This window comes from Patella vulgata, chromosome 1 (genome assembly GCF_932274485.2).
Source record: "Patella vulgata chromosome 1, xgPatVulg1.2, whole genome shotgun sequence".
Classification (NCBI taxonomy): Eukaryota; Metazoa; Mollusca; class Gastropoda; family Patellidae; genus Patella; species Patella vulgata.
Window position 1 is genome coordinate 51783062 of NC_065879.2, and position 18934 is coordinate 51801995.

Below are 18934 nucleotides of genomic sequence, written 5' to 3' on the forward strand. Positions count from 1 at the left end.
ATGCATTGATATTACATGTAAATGATTTTATGAATATATTGTACGCGTGCATTGTTATTGTTAATTATTTAATGTAATAAAATTTTGAAAGTACAGAAAACTTTATCATTTATAAAGGGAATAGCATTCTGGTGATTCGAAGCTACAATATAAAAATACTTCCGGTTTTCGAAGTTACATTATTTCCGAATTATTGTAACGATCCCGTACGATGTCGGATGTGACAGAGTCCACTGTATTCAAAAAATGAAAAAAAAAGGTTAGAAAATTGTCGCTCTTGCGACTGAAAATGATCTTCTAATTTTCTTTCTTTGGAAAACAGCTGAATGGATTATTCTGAAACTTCTTGTACAGAAGGTAAGGTAACCAAACAACTTGTTAAAGCTATCCCGACAATGATCAAAAAACCGGAAGTAGTCGAAAACATTTCGGATATTTTGAGAAAAAAAAACGTAAAAATTAAAAAGATGGAGATCTTGCGAAAAAAGTGATTACTACGCCAGATTTCACCGAATCAAAACAACTAAAGTGTCATTGGATAGTTCGAACAATGGACAATCTTATGAGATCTAAATGGTAAAAATTCGCGGGTTAGGCAATATATAATGGAACGCTGAAAATCTATTATTTTCCTTTTTGGAGCCTATTCAGACGCTTTTATTTCGAAAACTTCTCTTATTTCCTTTCTTAAACTTCTGTTACTTAGAGTCCTAACGGTGGTCTATGGTGTGAATCCAAATTTAAAAGCCTCAAAATAGTATAAATGGTCCGAAAGGGCCACAATCTTTGAAAAATCTTTATATCTGTAAAACTGTCCATGGATCTTTTTGAAACTTCTGGTACAGGAAGTTAAATTCCCATACCACTTGTTAAATCTATCCTGATAATGATCCGTAAACAGGAAGTAGTCAAAAATATATTCGATATTTAAAAGAAAAAGACAGTAAAAAAATCGGTGCTCTTGCAACAGTCGAGATTTCACCGTCGGGTGTGACCGGATCAAAACATCTAAAGTATCATTTGGTAGCTCGATAAATGGGCTATTGTATGACACACTTCCTGTCTGATTCCTGAAAGCCGGTTCAGTGCTGCTTGCAGGTCTAGTTATTATTATTATTATTCCATTTGAGCATATCTCAGAAACTACTTGTCAGATCGATTCAATGTCTTCGGTTTTACCGGGAAAGTTGGTTTGACTTAAATTTTAAAGCTATTTCTAACATTCTGCGACAATGCAAAATGTCCGAAATCACCGAAGTTGTCGCTTTTTGAAATATTACCATAATGCTATCAATAATTGTCGGATTGTATTATTTGATACATTTTGACATAGCCGGAGACAAGGCACATAGCTACAGTTCTTTAGATTTTTTATTTTTGACGAATCTTCAGAGATATTAGGTGGCAAATTTTGAAAATTAAAATTTTTACGAAAAACTTTTTTATTTATGAATATTTTTATGTGGTATTTTACCCAGGGTTCAAGAGTCATCTGATTTGACCAAAAATGTTTATAAAATTATGATATTTGATTCCAATCAACAAATAGATTGAATGCATACAATCATACAGATACCAAACTTGTACGGTTGCAGAGAAATAGACGATTTTCTACAAGTCACTGTTCAAGGTTTTTGGTCTATAACAGTGGTAATTATTATTCGATTTACATAAAATTTTCACCATGTGATGCCTTATGGCATTTCTGAATTCATAAAACTAAATTAACATTATCATTATCACCGGAAGTAATGTAATTTTGTCAGGATCACATACATGTAACGAATGTATACAATGAATTGATATTGCTGGATTTGGTTGATTCTGCGTACATTTTATTTGATACCGGAAGTGACATATGTTCAAGGGTAACAGGGCATCGGTGAAACCCGTCATTACTGCATCTCAGTTCTAGTTCTGTCTAGAGTTATGGCCCTTGTTTCACTTGTTGAACCTTGTGAACGCTCTAATGCCAAAAGTTATCATCCGATCTTTGTGAAATTTATATGCATTATTTGAATTAGTGAAACGAAGAAGCCTGTCAAATCTCAACAATAGTTATGGCCCTTGTTTCACTTTGTTGAACCTTGTGAACACAAATACCAAAAGTTATCAGCTGATCTGTATGAAATTTATATGCATCATTTAGATTAGTGAAACTACGAAGCCTATTCAATTTCAGCAATTGAAAATAATTACTTCTCAAGTTGTAGCCCTTGTTTCACTTTGTTCAACCTTGTTAATGCTCGATTGATGAAAGTTATCATCAGATATGTATGAAATTTATATTCATCATTTAAATTTGTGAAACGGAGGTCTATTGAATTTCCATCAATTATTTCTAGAGCTATGGCCCTTGTTTTACTTTGTGAACCCTGTGAACTTTCGAATGACAAAAATTATCATCCAATCTGTATGAAATTTATATCAAATTTCAAAATTTTCTGAGAGTAAGGCCCCTGTTTCAGTTTGTAGAATCTTGTGAACCCTCAAAAGACAAAAATTATAATCTGATCTATACGAAATTGTATTGTAAATGTCCCCAATTACTTACAAAAGAATAAATATGCAACAACCCTTGTTGTTTGTATGCACTTCTGTCAAAGAAGAGGTTTACATCCTGATCCAGAACTTACACTGGATGGCAATCCCCTTCCAGTTGTAGATGAGGCGAAATTCTTGGGTTTAATATTTGATAAGAAATTATCATTTATCCCCAATATCAAAACACTCAAGAAAAAATGTCTGAAAGCCCTCAACACATAGAGTCTTATCAAACAATGACTGGGGAGCTGTCCGTCCGTCGGTCCGGCGTCCACATAGGCTGAAGTTAATATCTGATTGACTTTAAATTTATACACAGTGTTTAAGGTCATGAGATAAAAAAGCCTATTGATTTTCAGCGATTTTCGATATTTACTGCCAGAGTTATGGCCCTTGATCACTTCAAAAAATCTTGTGGACGCTCTAGAGGTCAAAGTTAATATCAGATTGACATTAAATTTATACACAGTGTTTAAGGTCATGAGACGAAGAAGCCTATTGATTTTCAATCTTTTCGATAATTACTGCCTGAGTTATGGCCCTTGATCACTTCAAAAAATCTTGTGGACGCTCTAGAGGTCAAAGTGAATATCCGATTGACTTTAAATTTATACACAGTGTTTAAGGTCATGAGACAAAGAATCCTATTGATTTTAAGCGATTTCTGATTATTTTTGCCAGAGTTATAGCCCTTGCTCACTTTGAAAAATCTTGTGGACACTCTAAAGGCTAAAGTTAATGTCCGATTGACTTTAAATTGATACACAGTGTTTAAGGTCATGAGACGAAGAATCCTATTGATTTTCAGCAATTTCCGATAATTTTTGCCAGAGTTATGGCCCTTGATCACTTTGAAAAATCTTGTGGACGCTCTAGAGGCTAAAGTTAATATCCGTTTGACTTTAAATTTATACACAAGTTATACACATATTAACACAAGTTAATATCCGATTGGCCTTAAATTTATACACAGTGTTTAAGGTCATGAGACGAAGAATCCTATTGATTTTTAGCAATTTCCGATAATTTTTGCCAGAGTTATGGGCCTTGATCACTTCAAAAAATCTTGTGGATGATCTAGAGGCTTAAGTTAATATAATATAAATATAATATAAGTTAATATAAAGTTAAACTAATACACAGTGTTTAAGGTCATGAGACGAAGAAGTGTATTGATTTCCGATAATTACTGCCAAAGTTATGGCCCTTGATCACTTTGAAAAATCTTGTGACACTCTAGAGGCTAAAGTTATCATCCAATTGACTTTAGATTGATACACGGAGTTTAAGGTCTTGAGACAAACAAGTATATTGATTTTCAATGAATTTTGATTACTTGAACAGCTAAATCCATGATATTAAATGTTTCGTATACTAAACGTTAGCATGGGGCAGAACTTTATAAAAGTCAAACAAATTCTAATGATTTTCTGATAATTACTTAAAATGAGTTGTTACTCTTAATCAGATTACCCAAAAAAGTAAAAATATGTGACAACTCTTGTTGACAGCCCAGACGATTTATCTGCTGTGGGAGTATGTTTTGTTGCCAGGCAACCTATCTTTTTATTTAAAGATGGGTTCCCAGGAAGTATTTATCGGGTGGTTATTTCCAATAAAAGTATGGTGATATGGAAAGTAGAGATATCCAATCTTACTAGAAAAATACTGGATTCCCCGAAAAACACTCATGGAGCCTATACAGGACAAAAATGTAGGGGCTCCCCTAATCAACAGCCTGACGATTAGGAATTTCTGCACGCGTGATGTCAAAGGTCACACGCGAACATTGAGCGCTTAATGTACAAGTTGATAAACTTTATGAAGAGTCAGACGTACAACACTTTTCTGAGATAAAAATGATGGAAAAAGACGCCGGTAGTGGATAATCAAAGAATTTAATTAGGATTTGATATTTGTAATAAATAGTAAGCGATTAAAGACAACATCGTCTTATGTATGCAATGAATTCTCCTCTGACTTCCAAGAGACTTAAAAGTCACGTGACGTACACATGACCTGGTTTGATCGAATTACAATTTTTGAGAAGGATTTGAAGAAAAATTATGACAAATTAATTAGTTTGAATATGTTATTAGTCCATATATACCATTAAATCACCCAGTTTGTATGCGGGAACCCATCTTTAATATGACAGTTGGTGGGATTCAAAGAACAGTACTTCATATCTGATTGCCCTTTTGTCGAAGATCATACATAATCTCATTTACAGCGTGCGTGACCGTAATAGCAGTAAAGTGGCTTTATTCTAGAAAATTCTTATGACACGGACAATAGGTGGGTGTTCAAATAGTGAATGATTATCAACGGACAGCTTCATGCCATTGATAAGATTCCCACATATCAATTAACTTTTATTGTTCTACTACCAGACACTCATCATTAATTATCAACACAACACTCAGTATAATCTGTAGACGGCTATGTATACAACTCTATAACACCAATCATGAGATTATGTGGCTTCTGTACGTGTGCATTATTCTGTACTGGCCGTACAATTTTATAGTAACATGGTGGAGGTCAATCATAGCCATGTTTGAAAATTGGGTTTTGAAGAAAAGGCTATTTTTTCTGGCGTGGAAAATGACCGATGGGTCAGATCTTGTTACGGTCATTTTCCATAGCCCTAGGTCTTGACCGGCATATACGGCTGACGTGGAACCCATGCTATACCTACATAAAAGGTGAACTCTTAAAATAATAAGCAACTAAACCTATGCAGATCTGACTTGAAATAGACACCTATGTAACATGATTTGATAGACATTTAAGATGAAGAATAAATGAAAAAATACTTTTAAAATGTAGAATGCAAAGTAAATATAAAACCAATTTTAGAATATGGGATATCATTTTATCAAGATTAGACTATTGCAATAGCTTGTTATCTGGAATATCCCACAAACTGATATCAAAACTCCAAATCGTTGAAAATACTGAAGCTCAAATCATCAGTCGCTTACCTAGGAACTCGCATGTTACACCAGCACTCAAAGGACTTCATTGGCTTCCAATTAAATTAGGAATAGATTTTAAGCTCTTGTGCCTTGCATATAAATTTTTACATGGAAACGAACCTTCCTATCAAGCAGATCTTTTATCACCATATTTTCCTGGATGTACACCTTCTTATAATCCCAAAATATAAACTCAAATCATTTGGATACAGATCATTTGTTCACATTGTGTCTGTTCTGTGGAATTCATTACCCCTGAACATTAAACTATCATTCAAAACTAATTTAAAAACTCATCTATTTATGACCTATTTATGGCACCCAGACTATGTAGGGCCTTGAGCATGCATATTAGCATGGAACGTTGCATGGTATAAATGTACATATTATTATTATTAAATCCCTTTTATACTATGTTTTGTCTACTTTCAGATGTCCACACCACATCCAATCAAATCACGAACTGATAAGAAACAAGCTAAAGGAAATACAAACCATGAATTAGTTCGATCTCACAGCATGCCAGAAAGTCTTGATAAATTACATAGACGAAAAAACTTCCTTAGTCTGATTGGTAAGGTTTTTTTCGGTTGATTAATGAGGTAAAACATGGAATGGTGTATAAGTTTCTTGAGTATGATTCTCTACTGGTACAATGTCAGCCCTGGTTTTGATGCTGCTGTGGTAAAGACATAAACCATTTCATTTCATTTTGATATTTTTAAACCACTGCTGCTGACCCAATGGTTATCTTCTACCCACTACCCATCAGCTTCTCAATATAAACCATTGCTCTGGGTATCATGTGCTAGGCAGGGCATGCTTACTCTTTTTAGAACCACCTGATACAACTTCTCAACTTAGGCATTCACATAGTTAATACAGTTTTGTAGTACCATTGTATTTCAGCACAAACATGGGTTCCAAACAAAATTTCTTCTGTCCACAAAATGTTTCTAGAATATAACTATACCAGACTATTATAAGTATTTCTCTATGCAGGAGTGTAATGCAGTGATAGACCAGTGAAATGCTTGGTTCGGGGGTTGGGTGACTGAATGGTCTAACGCATATGTGCTTTAGATCATAAGATCTGCCATTGAGTCAAGTGGTGTGGTTATGCTTCCAAGCTTATACTTGACAAGGAGTAGGGTCACCTGTCAAACTTCATTGGTTTTCTCCGGTACTCTGTTTTCCTTCCACACCTAAAACCCTCTACGTGCAAGCAAATTATTGAAATATAATTGAACCATATGTTACATGTAGTCCCGAATGACCTAGTTTATGTCGAGTGGACATTAAACTCAATTTTTTCCTTCCACACCTAAAACCCTCTACGTGCAAGCAAATTATTGAAATATAATTGAACCATATGTTACATGTAGTCCCGAAATGACCTAGTTTATGTCGAGTGGACATTAAACTCAATTTATCTCTCTCTCTCTCTCTCTCTCTCTTGGTTTTAACTAAGAACACTGTTTCAATTTTTATATACCAACATGTAAATGTGGTCGTATATTGCCGTCGCCCCTGTCCGTCGTTTACAATTTCTTGTGAACACTCTACAGACTACATTTATCATCTGATTGTTTTGAAATTGATATATGTTGTTTTCATTAGTGAGATGAAGAAGCCTATTTAATTTCAATAACTTCCGTTAATTTCTTCTGGAGTTATGGCCCTTGTTTCACTTTGTTGCACCTTGTGAACTCCCAAACGACAAAAGTTATCAACCGATCTGTATGAAATTTATATGCATCATTTACATTAGTAAAACAAAGAATCCTATTGAATTTCAGCAATTTCCGTTAATCACATCTAGAGTTATGATACTTGTTTCACTTTGTTGAATCTTGTGAACGCTCTAATGACAACAGTTATCATCCGATCTTTTTAAAGTTTATATGCATCATTTAAATTAGTGAAACGAAGAAGCCAATTGAATTTCAGCAATTTCCGTTAATTACGCCATGAGTTATGGCCTTGTTTCACTTTGTTGTACCTTGTGAAGGCTCTAACGACAAAAGTTATCAACCGATCTGTATGAAATTTATATGCATCATTTACATTAGTAAAACAAAGAATCCTATTGAATTTCAGCAATTTCCGTAAATCACATCTAGAGTTATGATACTTGTTTCACTTTGTTGAATCTTGTGAACGCTCTAATGACAACAGTTATCATCCGATCTTTTTAAAGTTTATATGCATCATTTAAATTAGTGAAACGAAGAAGCCAATTGAATTTCAGCAATTTCCGTTAATTACGCCATGAGTTATGGCCTTGTTTCACTTTGTTGTACCTTGTGAAGGCTCTAACGACAAAAGTTATTATCCGATCTGTATGAAATTTATATGTATCGTTTAAATTAGTAAAACGAACAAGCCTATTGAGTTTTAGCAAATTTCCGTTAATTACATCTAGAGTTATGGCCCTTGTTTCATTTTGTTGAATCTTGTGACCGCTCGAACAACAAAAGTTATCACCCAATCTGTATGAAATTCATATGCATCATTTAAATTAGTGAAATGAAGAAGCCTATTGAATGTCAGCAATTTCCGTCAATTACTTCTAGAGTTATGGCCCTTGTTTTACTATGTTGAACCTTGTGAACGTTCAAACAACAAAAGTTATCATCCGATCTGTATGAAATTTATATGCATTATTTGAATTAGTAAAATGAAAAAGCCTGTCGAATTTCAACAATTTCTCTAGATTACTTCCAGTGTTATGACCCTTTTTTTAGTTTTCAGAACCCCTAAATGCCCCTAATTACCTACAAAAGAATAAATGTGCGACAACCCTTGTCGATCGCTCGGATGATTTAGCTGCTGTGGGCATATGTTTAGTTTTGTTGCCTGGCAATCTATCTTTAAACAGAATTAAGTGTATTTATTATAAAATATTATCTTACAGGTTGTGATACAAATAGTATATATAGCCAATCAGGTGGCTGTGATGATTCATCTGACGAATCAGAAATATCGGTGGATTTTAACCATCAAGAGAAGTCTCGCAATATACGAGGATCACTGTTAACACTTCAAACATTAGACGAGGTACAATTATCATAAAACATCTACAGCTCATAAATATTGATGTTGTACCCCCTAGCGGTCAGCGATTTTAGGAAGAACCCCTAAAAATATAAATGGTCAAATTAACTCCCCTCCCTAATTTAAACGATAACTATCTGATTAAAGTCAGATATGTTGGAAATTTGGTCCTATATTTTAGCGATCTCTGACAATAACTTCAAGAGTTACAGCTCTTATACACCTTGTAAAATCTTGTAAATGCTCTTTCAGACAATCTTCGTGAAAACAATTTGTGTTGTTCTAATTATTGAAATGAAGAATCCTTTGCAATTTCAACAATTCATATTGACTGCTTCTGGAGTAATGTCCCTTGTTTCAATTGCTCAGCAACCGATCTTTCAAATACTCAAACACATATTTTTACATGTGAACTAATTAGTACTAGTAGGTTTTTATACGCCCACATTGAAATGTGGTCGTATACATGTATTGTCGTCGCCCCCATGTCCGGTGTCCACAATTGCTTGTGGACGCTCTAGAGGCTAAAGTTAATATCCGATTGACTTTAAATTTATACACGGTGTTTAAGGTCATGAGATGAAGTGCCTGTTGATTTTCAACAATTTCCGATAATTACTGCCAGAGTTATGGCCCTTGATCTCTTTGAAAAATCTTTGTGGACGCTCTTAAGGCTAAAGTTAATATCCGATTAAATTTATACACAGTGTTTAAGGTCATAAGACGAAGAAGCCTATGGATTTTCAACGATATCCGATAATTACTTCCAGAGTTATGGCCGTTGATCACTTTGAAAAATATTGTGGACGCTCTAGAGGCTAAATTTAATATCCGAATGACTTTAGATTTATACACGGTGTTTAATTTCGTGAGACGAAAAAGCCAAGTGATTTTCAATGATTTCCAATAAATACTATCCGAGTTATGGCCCTTGATCACTTTGAAAAATCTTTTTTACGCTCTAGAGGCCAAAGTTAATATCCGATTGACTTTAAATTTATTAACAGTGTTTAAGGTCATGAGACGCAGAAGCCTATTGATTTTTAACGATATCCAATAATACTGCTAGAGTTATGGCCTTGATCACTTTGAAATATCTTGTGGATGCCCTAGAGGCTAAATTTGATATCCGATTGACTTCAGATTTATCCACAGTGTTAAAGGTCGTGAGGCGAAGACGTCCAGTGATTTTCAATGATTTCCGATAATTACTACCAGAGTTATGGCCCATGATCACATTGTAAAATCTTGTGGACGCTCTAGAGGCCTAAGTTAATATCCGATTGACTTTAAATTTATACATAGTGTTTAAGGTCATGAGGCGCAGAAGCCTATTGATCACTTTGAAATATCTTGTGGACGCCCTAGAGGCTAAAGTTAATATCCGATTGACTTCAGATTTATACACAGTGTTTAAGGTCGTGAGACGAAAACGCCCAGTGATTTTCAATCATTTCCGATAATTACTATCAGAGTTATGGCCCTTGATATCTTATGGATGCTCTAAAGGCGAAAATTAATATCCGATAACTACTACCAGAGTTATGGCCCTTGATCACTTCAAAATATCTTGTGGATGCTCTAGAGGCTAAAGTTATCATCTAATTTTTAAAGATTTCCGATAATTACTACTAGAGTTATGACCCTTGATCACTTTGAAAAATCTTGTGGATGCTCTAGAGACCAAAGTTATCATTCGATTGACTTTAGATTGATAAACAGAGTCTAAGGTCTTGAGACGAACAAGTATATTGATTTTCAATGAATTTTTGTTTGATAACATGAACAGCTAAATTCATGATATTAAATGTTTCGTATACTAAACGTTAGCATGGGGCAGAACTGAAAGCCAAACAAATTGTAATGATTTTCTGATAATTACTTAATGAGTTGTTACTCTTAATCAGATTTTAGTGTATTATAAATGTTTCATTACGGAAATTAGAAAAAATATGCGACAACTCTTGTTTACTGCTCGGACGACTTAGCTGCTTTGGGTGTATGTTTCGTTGCCTGGCAACCTATCTTTGTAATATATGTACGTAAAATATTGAACAAAAATGTAAAATAATTTTGTATACATTTTCAGTTAATTAAGGAAGAAAATATGATTTACGCTGAAGCATTATGGGATCATGTTACTATGGATACAGATGAGATGGGTTTTCGTGCTGGTGATTTGGTTCGTGTTACAGATTTAGTGGATAAAGATTGGTGGTTTGGAGTGATCGATGATCGTCAGGGCTGGTTTCCTGCCACGTTTGTTAGGGTAATTATTTTATCATTTATCATGAAGACATTGGGTAGCTGAAGCATTGTTAAAAAAACAAGTGAGATGAACTATATACAGATGAAAAGGTGTAAAAAATTGCAGTAGTTTGTGCTGATATAATTCTGAAGTAATCCAGAAAAATAGTAATGCTTGTCCTTTAAAGTTTCAGTCCATCCATCTAAATATTTGTTAAAAAAAAAAAATAATAGAAAGGTATATTTTTGGTCTATTGTGCTTGATAACGATAAGAGGATACTTGTCGAAACATCGTGCTATTAGAATAAAACCAGTGATGTTTCCCATAAAAATTGTGTTCTGTTATTGTGTACCCCAATCACTAAATGCCACTTAAAGATTATATTTTTGGTCCATTTGAAACAGGTTTGTGTCTGCTCTGATGATTGAAGAAACTAATATTGAGTTCAATATGGCCTATGGTATATTTGTAATGTTTTAACACTGATTAATTAGGGTTTCACACTGCGTAGCTTGTGTGATATAGTAGATATACTATTGTTTTTATACGCCCACATTGAAATAGTACCAGACTTAATAGTCATAGAAGTAATATTAAATTGAAAAAGATTGGGAAATCACTTCACATAGCCCCACACTTTAATACACCTGGTCATGAATCTTATGTCTGCACTGTGCTGGATAAAGTCCCTCCGAAGGATAGAGCCAAACTCAATATTGCTGAATCACTTGGGATCCACAGATTAAACACTGTATGTTTAAATGAAATGCCTGTAAATTAATTCCACACCCCCTTTTTTATACGCCCACATTGAAATGTGGTCGTATATTGTTGTCGCCCCCGTCCGTCCGTCCGGCGTCCACAATTGTATAATTTAAATTTATACACAGTGTTTAGGGTTATGAGATGAAGAAGCCTATTGATTTTCAGCGATTTTCGATAATTACTGTCGGAGTTATGGCCCTTGATCACTTAAAAAAATCTTGTGGACGCTCTAGAGGTCAAGGTTAATATTCGATTAACTTTAAATTTATACACAGTGTTTAAGGTCATGAGACAAAGAAGCCTATTGATTTTCAACGATTTTCGATAATTACTGCCAGAGTTATGGCCCTTGATCACTTCAAAAAATCTTGTGGACGCTCTAGAGGTCAAAGTTAATATCCGATTGAATTTAAATGTATACACAGTGTATAAGGTCATGAGAAGAAGAAGCCTATTGATTTTCAGCGATTTACGATAATTACTACCAGAGTTATGGCCCTTGATCACTTTGAAAAATCTTGTGGAGCTTCTAGAGGCTAAAATTAATATCCGATTGACTTTAAATGTATACACAGTGTTTAAGGTCATGAGACAAAGAAGCCTATTGATTTTCAGCAATTTTCGACAATTACTGCCAGAGTTATGGCCCTTGATCACTTTGAAAATTCTTGTGGACGCTCTAGAGGCTAAAGTTAATATCCGATTGACTTTAAATTTATATACAGCGTTGAAGACCATGAGACGAATAAGCCTAGTGATTTTCAGCGATTTCCGATAATTTTTGCCAGAGTTATGGCCCTTGATCATGAGACGAAGAAGCCTATTGATTTTCAGCAATTTTTTGACAATTACTGCCAGAGTTATGGCCCTTGATCACTTTGAAAAATCTTGTGGACGCTGTAGAGGCTAAAGTTAATATCTGATTTACTTTAAATTTATACACAGTGTTTAAGATCTAGAGACGAACAAGTATATTGATTTTCAAGAATCTTTATGACTTGAACAGCTAAATCCATGATGTTAAAAGTTTTGTATATTAAACGTTAGCATGGGGCAGAACTTTATAAAAACCAAACAAATTCTAATGGTTTTCTGATAATTACTTAATGAGTTGTTACTCTTAATCAGATTTTAATGTATTATAAATGTTTCATTACCGAAAAAAGTAAAAATATGTGACGATATAGCTGCTGTGGGTATATGTTTCGTTGCCTGGCAACCTATCTTTTAACCATACATCATTTATCTATATTATTATTTAGCCCATAGACTAGAATAGCAATCACGTGACTTTTGACGTCTGGTGACGCGACTGTCAGGCACCATCTTGGAAGGTGTAGTCAGTGTAAACAATATGGCGGATCACTCGTATCCTTCCACTAAACCTCACACGAAAAACGATCTGCGTGGACTCCAGTGTTTTGCTTTTGGATGTTTACTCCACACAAAAACCTCGACAAAAGCACAGTGTGTTAGTTTTCACAAGTAAGTATGAACATTTAATTAAATAGGTTAGGAAAAGTCAAATCATTCTACGCTACCCACTAGGCCTAGTGCGATTTTACCGAGCAATCGTAATAATTAGGCTAGTTAGATTATTTTGTTAACTTGGTTTTTTAAAAAGATAAATCTAACAAATTGCATTGCATTTTCTCATGTGGTGGTTTTTGCCGCTAACTCTATACATCTAGGCCTATTGACAAATGTAATATTATAAATGTAAATCTCTAGGCCTATACTATTATAATTTTAATTATTTGCCGCTAACTCTATACATCTAGGCCTATTGACAAATATAATATTAATATACAAATGAAAACATTATGCCGAGGTTTCACATACCAGTACCGTCATACTCATACACAATAGCCTAGCGGTAATCCGGAAATTAGGAATAGGCCCAATGAATATCGATTATGAAGTTACGCTTAAATTTTATTTTTAAATGAAGAGAGGTTGCTTTATCTTATGAAGTGTAGCCTAGCAGTGGTACTAAACGAGTCTATTGTTAACTCTAGCTTTTTCTTTTTTAGGCCTATCTATTAGGCCTAGGCCTATACTATTTTAATTTTAAGTAAACTTTTTTTTTTTTTTTATATATAAGAAAATGAACTTGACAGATTAATCTATATAGAAATGTACACAACTTCTACTTTTATTTAATAAAAGAATTGTGGGTGTCGCGTCCCTTTATTTAATTGTCGCAATCAATAATTTTACTCCTGTTTGGATAATCGCGCACTCATTTTTTCTCGCAAGCATATTCAGGGGCGGATCCAGAGGGGACCCCCCCCCCCCCCTGCTCAGCTACATAATTTTTTTTGTAAATCAATACTTTTTATGAGAAAAGTTTCTCCGCTGTGTGCTTTATGCTTTATCGTCAGATGTGGGACAGGATGGGCACTCAAAGCACGAGATAATGATATAGACATTAATCACATTATGTGATATCACAATCAATGCTTTGCATTCATGAAATTGAATCACAATGTCATTGTATTAATTCATAATAAAAAATGACATCAAACGAGGTGTTGAATTTCTCTGTTTAAAAAGCTCAATGTGTATGTATATACGCCAAAATGACGATAGAGACCATGCAGGAGGTGGGAGGAGAGATGCATTGTCTCAGGAACCTGGCAAATCCCCTCCTGCAAAAATTCCTGGATCCGCCCCTGATATTTGAGACAATAACTATAGATAACAATGTGATCTCTGACAGCCCAAAGATTAAAAATTAAAAACTTGAATTTTATAAGTTTTGACAACTCTTTAATTATTTCCAAGACTTTGGGAAAGCAATGTTTGTAAGTAATCATATTTCCTCATTTCGTGACCATGTCATGATGTGTTATTTGTTTATTTATTTCATAATTCGTAATATTTACCCCCCCCCCCCTTTCCAATGAATAAGATCAGACATCGTTCACATAAGTTTTTGTTTATATTTTGTAGAAAACCACTGGGCAGTCTATGACACCTCAATAAAAGATCGACACACAGACATAATTTTTATTGAGAAAAAAAGATTGAGTGCGTAGCTACAGTTTTAAACATTTCTCGAATTGATTCGACAACCAAATCATCCAGTCAGCTGTATTCTACGGCCCGGTGGTGACACAACAAATTTAAAATGGAAGAACCAACAGACTCACAGCACCACACACCACCAGGAAAACTCTCTCCATCTCAAATGTCAGAGAGAGGTAGACTTTCACAAAATGGCAAGGCTAGGGTGGCCTTCTCATCTACTGTACAGAACATTGACAAATTTCTCACAGAGATAGAAACTCGTTTGGATAAAAAAAGAGTCCTGATATTAATAAAATCTTGATAGAACTTGAATTTACTGAAAGTTTTAGTAAAATTGAATATCTAACCCTGCAAGATGAGACCGTTCTTAAAGAAGACACTACGCTGTATGATATTACTGCAGAAAGAATACTGGAGTTCCAAAGACAGCTTAATGTAAAAGAGATATTTTAGCAGACAGAAATTTGGATGTCGAGACTGGAGCCAAAAGGACTTGCAGTTCCAGAAGTGGTAGGAGTGCGACACACTCTCGGAAATATGACAGACGACGTTCGGCTATTCTAGAAACCTCGATAGCCGAAATAAAGATTCAGACTGAAAAGGAGAAACAAGAAGCAGAGATGATCAAGCTTAAAGTTACAATTTCATATTTTTAAGTTATATTTTTAAAATGTATTAAAATAAAGCCCTAAAATAGATGGTATCTATAAACAGTCCTACCTTGTTAAGAGCGTGTCCACGAGAAAACCATGCAGAAGGTGCTAAGGCTTCAATCACAGATTTTGACCAAATTTGGTTTATAAGTTGGGATAGTCCTAAAACACATAAATGTGCAATATTAGATAAATCTTTCAATTCCTGTATGAGAAAATTGAAAAAACATTTTTCATATGGTGAAATTGCCCAAATCTGTCTTTTCTCAAATACCAACTTTGGCAAGTCCTTACACCTTTACTATACGTAGCAGAAAGACCAAACTCACACAGTTTATTGATGACTCAGTGCTGTTACCACAATATTAACTTCAGACGATTCTGGCGAACAAGATCTGTATACGGACTGGATATCAAAGCCTGTCTAAATTCCCCATTTTTCTTCACCCAAAGTTTGACACCCTATAGCTACTTCTTTCATGGGGTGGTTTTAAAAAAATTATGCTCACGTGAAAAAGCAAACTCCCAACATTTGATACAAAAAATAAAAATGACCGGAATCGACTTGACAAAAACTAGGTAAAGGAAACAATAACCCACGAAATTAATCTGTAATTTCCCTATTTTGGGGATAATTAACCGTAGTAGATAAAAAAAACCTAACAATTTATTTTCCTTTTCATTCATATGGTGTTTACTACCAGCCCTAAAATACATTAGTATCTGTTTTATAAAAATATCTTGGTAAAAAAATACTTTCAAAGGCCTGTAATCGTTCATGGCTCATCTGGGGTCGACGGGAATTGACTTCCGCAGTTGTCTACGACCTTCCATTGGAGTTTTGACGTGCTCAATCTTAACAAACATATCCATTACTCTCAAATAGACATTATTTTAAATAAAATAATCCAACGAAAATGAAAAATTCACCTAAAAGTGAGATTCGAACCACCCACCCCATGACTTCCCCCGACCCACCCTCTCACCGAGTTGCTTGTCCCAGGACCCCAAGGTCCATGTCGTGGGCCCTGTTCAGGGTGTTTGCCTAGGGCCTCTCTTATTCTAAATCCGGTCCTGAAGGTGCAGCTGACGGTGCCCGAGATCTGTAGCTACCATACTACACTGTTCAATGTCACCCACTTCGACGCAATTAGACTTCGTTGCCATTAATATTTAAGCTTCCACATTTCTGTATTGTAGAAATCAGTGGATGTGTCCCAAAATGAATAGTGGAAACATGCTCTGAAATTAAACATTTTGTAGCCATTTTCGGTAACTTGTTTGAAAATGAAATCTTAAAGAGACAATACAACAAATATGTTAAAGGGACAATACGACAATACCAAATATACAATAAATACAATACACACTTGTATAGAGTACAACATGGTACAAATAATGGCTATGGATATGATGAAAACGTATAAAAGTCAAAAAATTTATTTCTCTAATTAAATTTGCAAAAAAATGTATCACAAAAGCTTATTTTTAGCACTTTTCAATAAGCTGTATATTTTAAGTATGTTGCATTCTGGTCATTTTCTTTACACCTATGGATACTATGTGCTTAGCACTTCAAAACCATCCAAAGAAATTCTACTTGCGACCATGAAAGAAAAAGTTACAGTGTATCTTATTCTGTACTATAGGGACAATGTGAATATGGTACCCTAAAACAAGTCCACACAAAATTAGTATGTACTGATTTTTTTTTTCAAATTAGTGCTGGGGTAGAAGTTGACCACCCGCTTTATCAGACAGGGTCAAATTTAGAAGGTTGTTATTCCACCATAGAATGCAGTCTGTGCTTAAAAAAGGTGATAAATACACATGTGAAAACCGCAATTTTACACATAAAATGAATAATTCCTGTACAGTTCTTTAGAGCGACATCAGCTTGTAACCACTTCAGCATGTTACCTCTTGCCCCTAGGGGGTGTCATACCACAAGTTTGATCAAAAACTTCCGACCCCCTATCTTAGCACTTTTTGCGATTTTTGCATGGTCTTCTCGCGGATACACTCTTAAAGAATAATCCTATAATTCATTATTGCCAGTTGAGAAATTGGCAAAAATATCATTTTCAACTTCAAATTCAAACGTTTGAAGATAGCTAGTCTATGGTGGGGAATAGGAAAACAAGGGAGGTAATTGTGTTATTATTTCCGGTGTGAAGATTTTTAAGTGTGAGAAAGATAACCTATGATCGTATAATAATGAGTTGACAACGTATTGAGCAAAAGACATAGAAATAGTTATGTTTTGACTTTCTTAGAAAATATGAAATTGTAACTTTAAACAAGATGAAATTCACCGACAAATGGTGTTGGAACACAACATGTTAAGAATCTGGAATTGAAAGTAGAATATTTGCAGTCAAATTTAAAGGCAAAGCTGGAATACGTCGATGATGGCAAATTAAATGAATTTGAAGATCGACCAGAACGTTTAATTGATACTTTAAAATCCCGACACCCAGCATCAATTGTAGATCTTGAAGAACCTACTAGAGAATCAGTGATACTGACTCCGATAACGGTAACTAAATGCGGTCAAGAGCACACATCCCCTTTTTAAAGGAAGAAGTTTCATCATCGATTGATGTAGAAAAACTTGGTCAATTAATGGCTAGAACGACTCTTCCACCCCTCAAGCCTATTCTGTTTAAAGGTGACCGCCTACAATTCCAAAAATGGCGAAGCAGTTTCAAGATTTGTTTCGAAAAAAGGACCAATGACCTGGAAGAACTTCTAAGTTATCTAGCCGATTACACACGTTTGGTGATGCCTACAGGCTAATATAAAGCAACCGTTATATCCTTTCTACGGTAATCCCAACGCAATTTGTGAAACCTACATCAAGAAATTGGAATCTTGGGAGAAGATAAAACCTAACGATGCAAAGTCTCTATAAGAGTTTGCGAACTTTAATGAAAATTGCTCCGAGTCACTGAAAGGTTTTGGATATACATGTACTGACCATGGACTTATTCCCTGTCTTCAGAGAAGAAATTCAACGACTGACGCAGAGTAAAGAATATGAAACCTGCATTCGACATGTTGTTATAACAGATACGTGTAACTAAAAGTTTGTTTGTTATTACATACTATGTGTAATTAAAAGTCTGTTGTTATTACATGCATGTGTAAGTTATGGTAAAAATTTATTGTTATTACATACTATGTGTAATTAAAAGTCTGTTGTTATTACACGTATGTGTAACTAAAAGTATATTGTTATTATGTGTAACTAAAAGTCTTTTGTTATTACACGTATGTGTAACTAAAACTTTATTGTTATTACATACTATGTGTAACCAAAAGTCTGTTGTTATTACACATATGTGCAACTAAAAGTTTATTGTTATTACACGTTTGTTAAACATACATTTTGTTCGAGCTAGACTTTCTTTAGGCCAGAAATGTTACATAAACTATTAATGATGATTAACTGCAAAAGTGGATAATCAAGACTTTCTTTATTATCGTTACAGCGGTAACAATGACAATCAAGTTTATAGTGTTTTTAAAAATGAGATTTTTTGGGCGCCGAGTGAAGTAATTTGACTGTAATTGTCGGCATATCCTCTTTATAGCAAGAACTTCCAACTCTTTATCTAAATCTCCTATAATGTATCTTTAAGTTACAACT

The 18934-nt window shown here is 34.5% G+C and overlaps 1 protein-coding gene and 1 long non-coding RNA gene across 10 annotated transcripts in view; one reads left to right on the forward strand and one right to left on the reverse strand.

Annotated features, from left to right (window-relative positions):
• The window catches only part of LOC126830100 (rho guanine nucleotide exchange factor 9), a 313984-nt gene that overhangs the window by 250686 nt on the left and 44364 nt on the right, over positions 1-18934 (forward strand). For 7 of the 9 annotated variants that reach the window (XM_056102552.1, XM_050560388.2, XM_050560380.2 and 4 more), the window contains 3 exons: positions 5958-6099; positions 8443-8585; positions 10672-10851. In XM_056102552.1, the coding sequence (XP_055958527.1) occupies positions 5958-6099; positions 8443-8585; positions 10672-10851 (465 nt within the window). Of the gene's footprint in view, positions 1-1538; positions 1651-5957; positions 6100-8442; positions 8586-10671; positions 10852-18934 lie in introns of those variants that run through there. The other 2 variants (XM_050560420.2, XM_050560428.2) reach the window with 2 other exon arrangements.
• Positions 1-18934, reverse strand: part of LOC126830634 (uncharacterized) — a 59656-nt gene that overhangs the window by 31905 nt on the left and 8817 nt on the right. The window contains exon 2 of the long non-coding RNA XR_007683895.2: positions 15350-15444. This is a non-coding gene — a long non-coding RNA (uncharacterized LOC126830634). The remainder of the gene's footprint in view (positions 1-15349; positions 15445-18934) is intronic.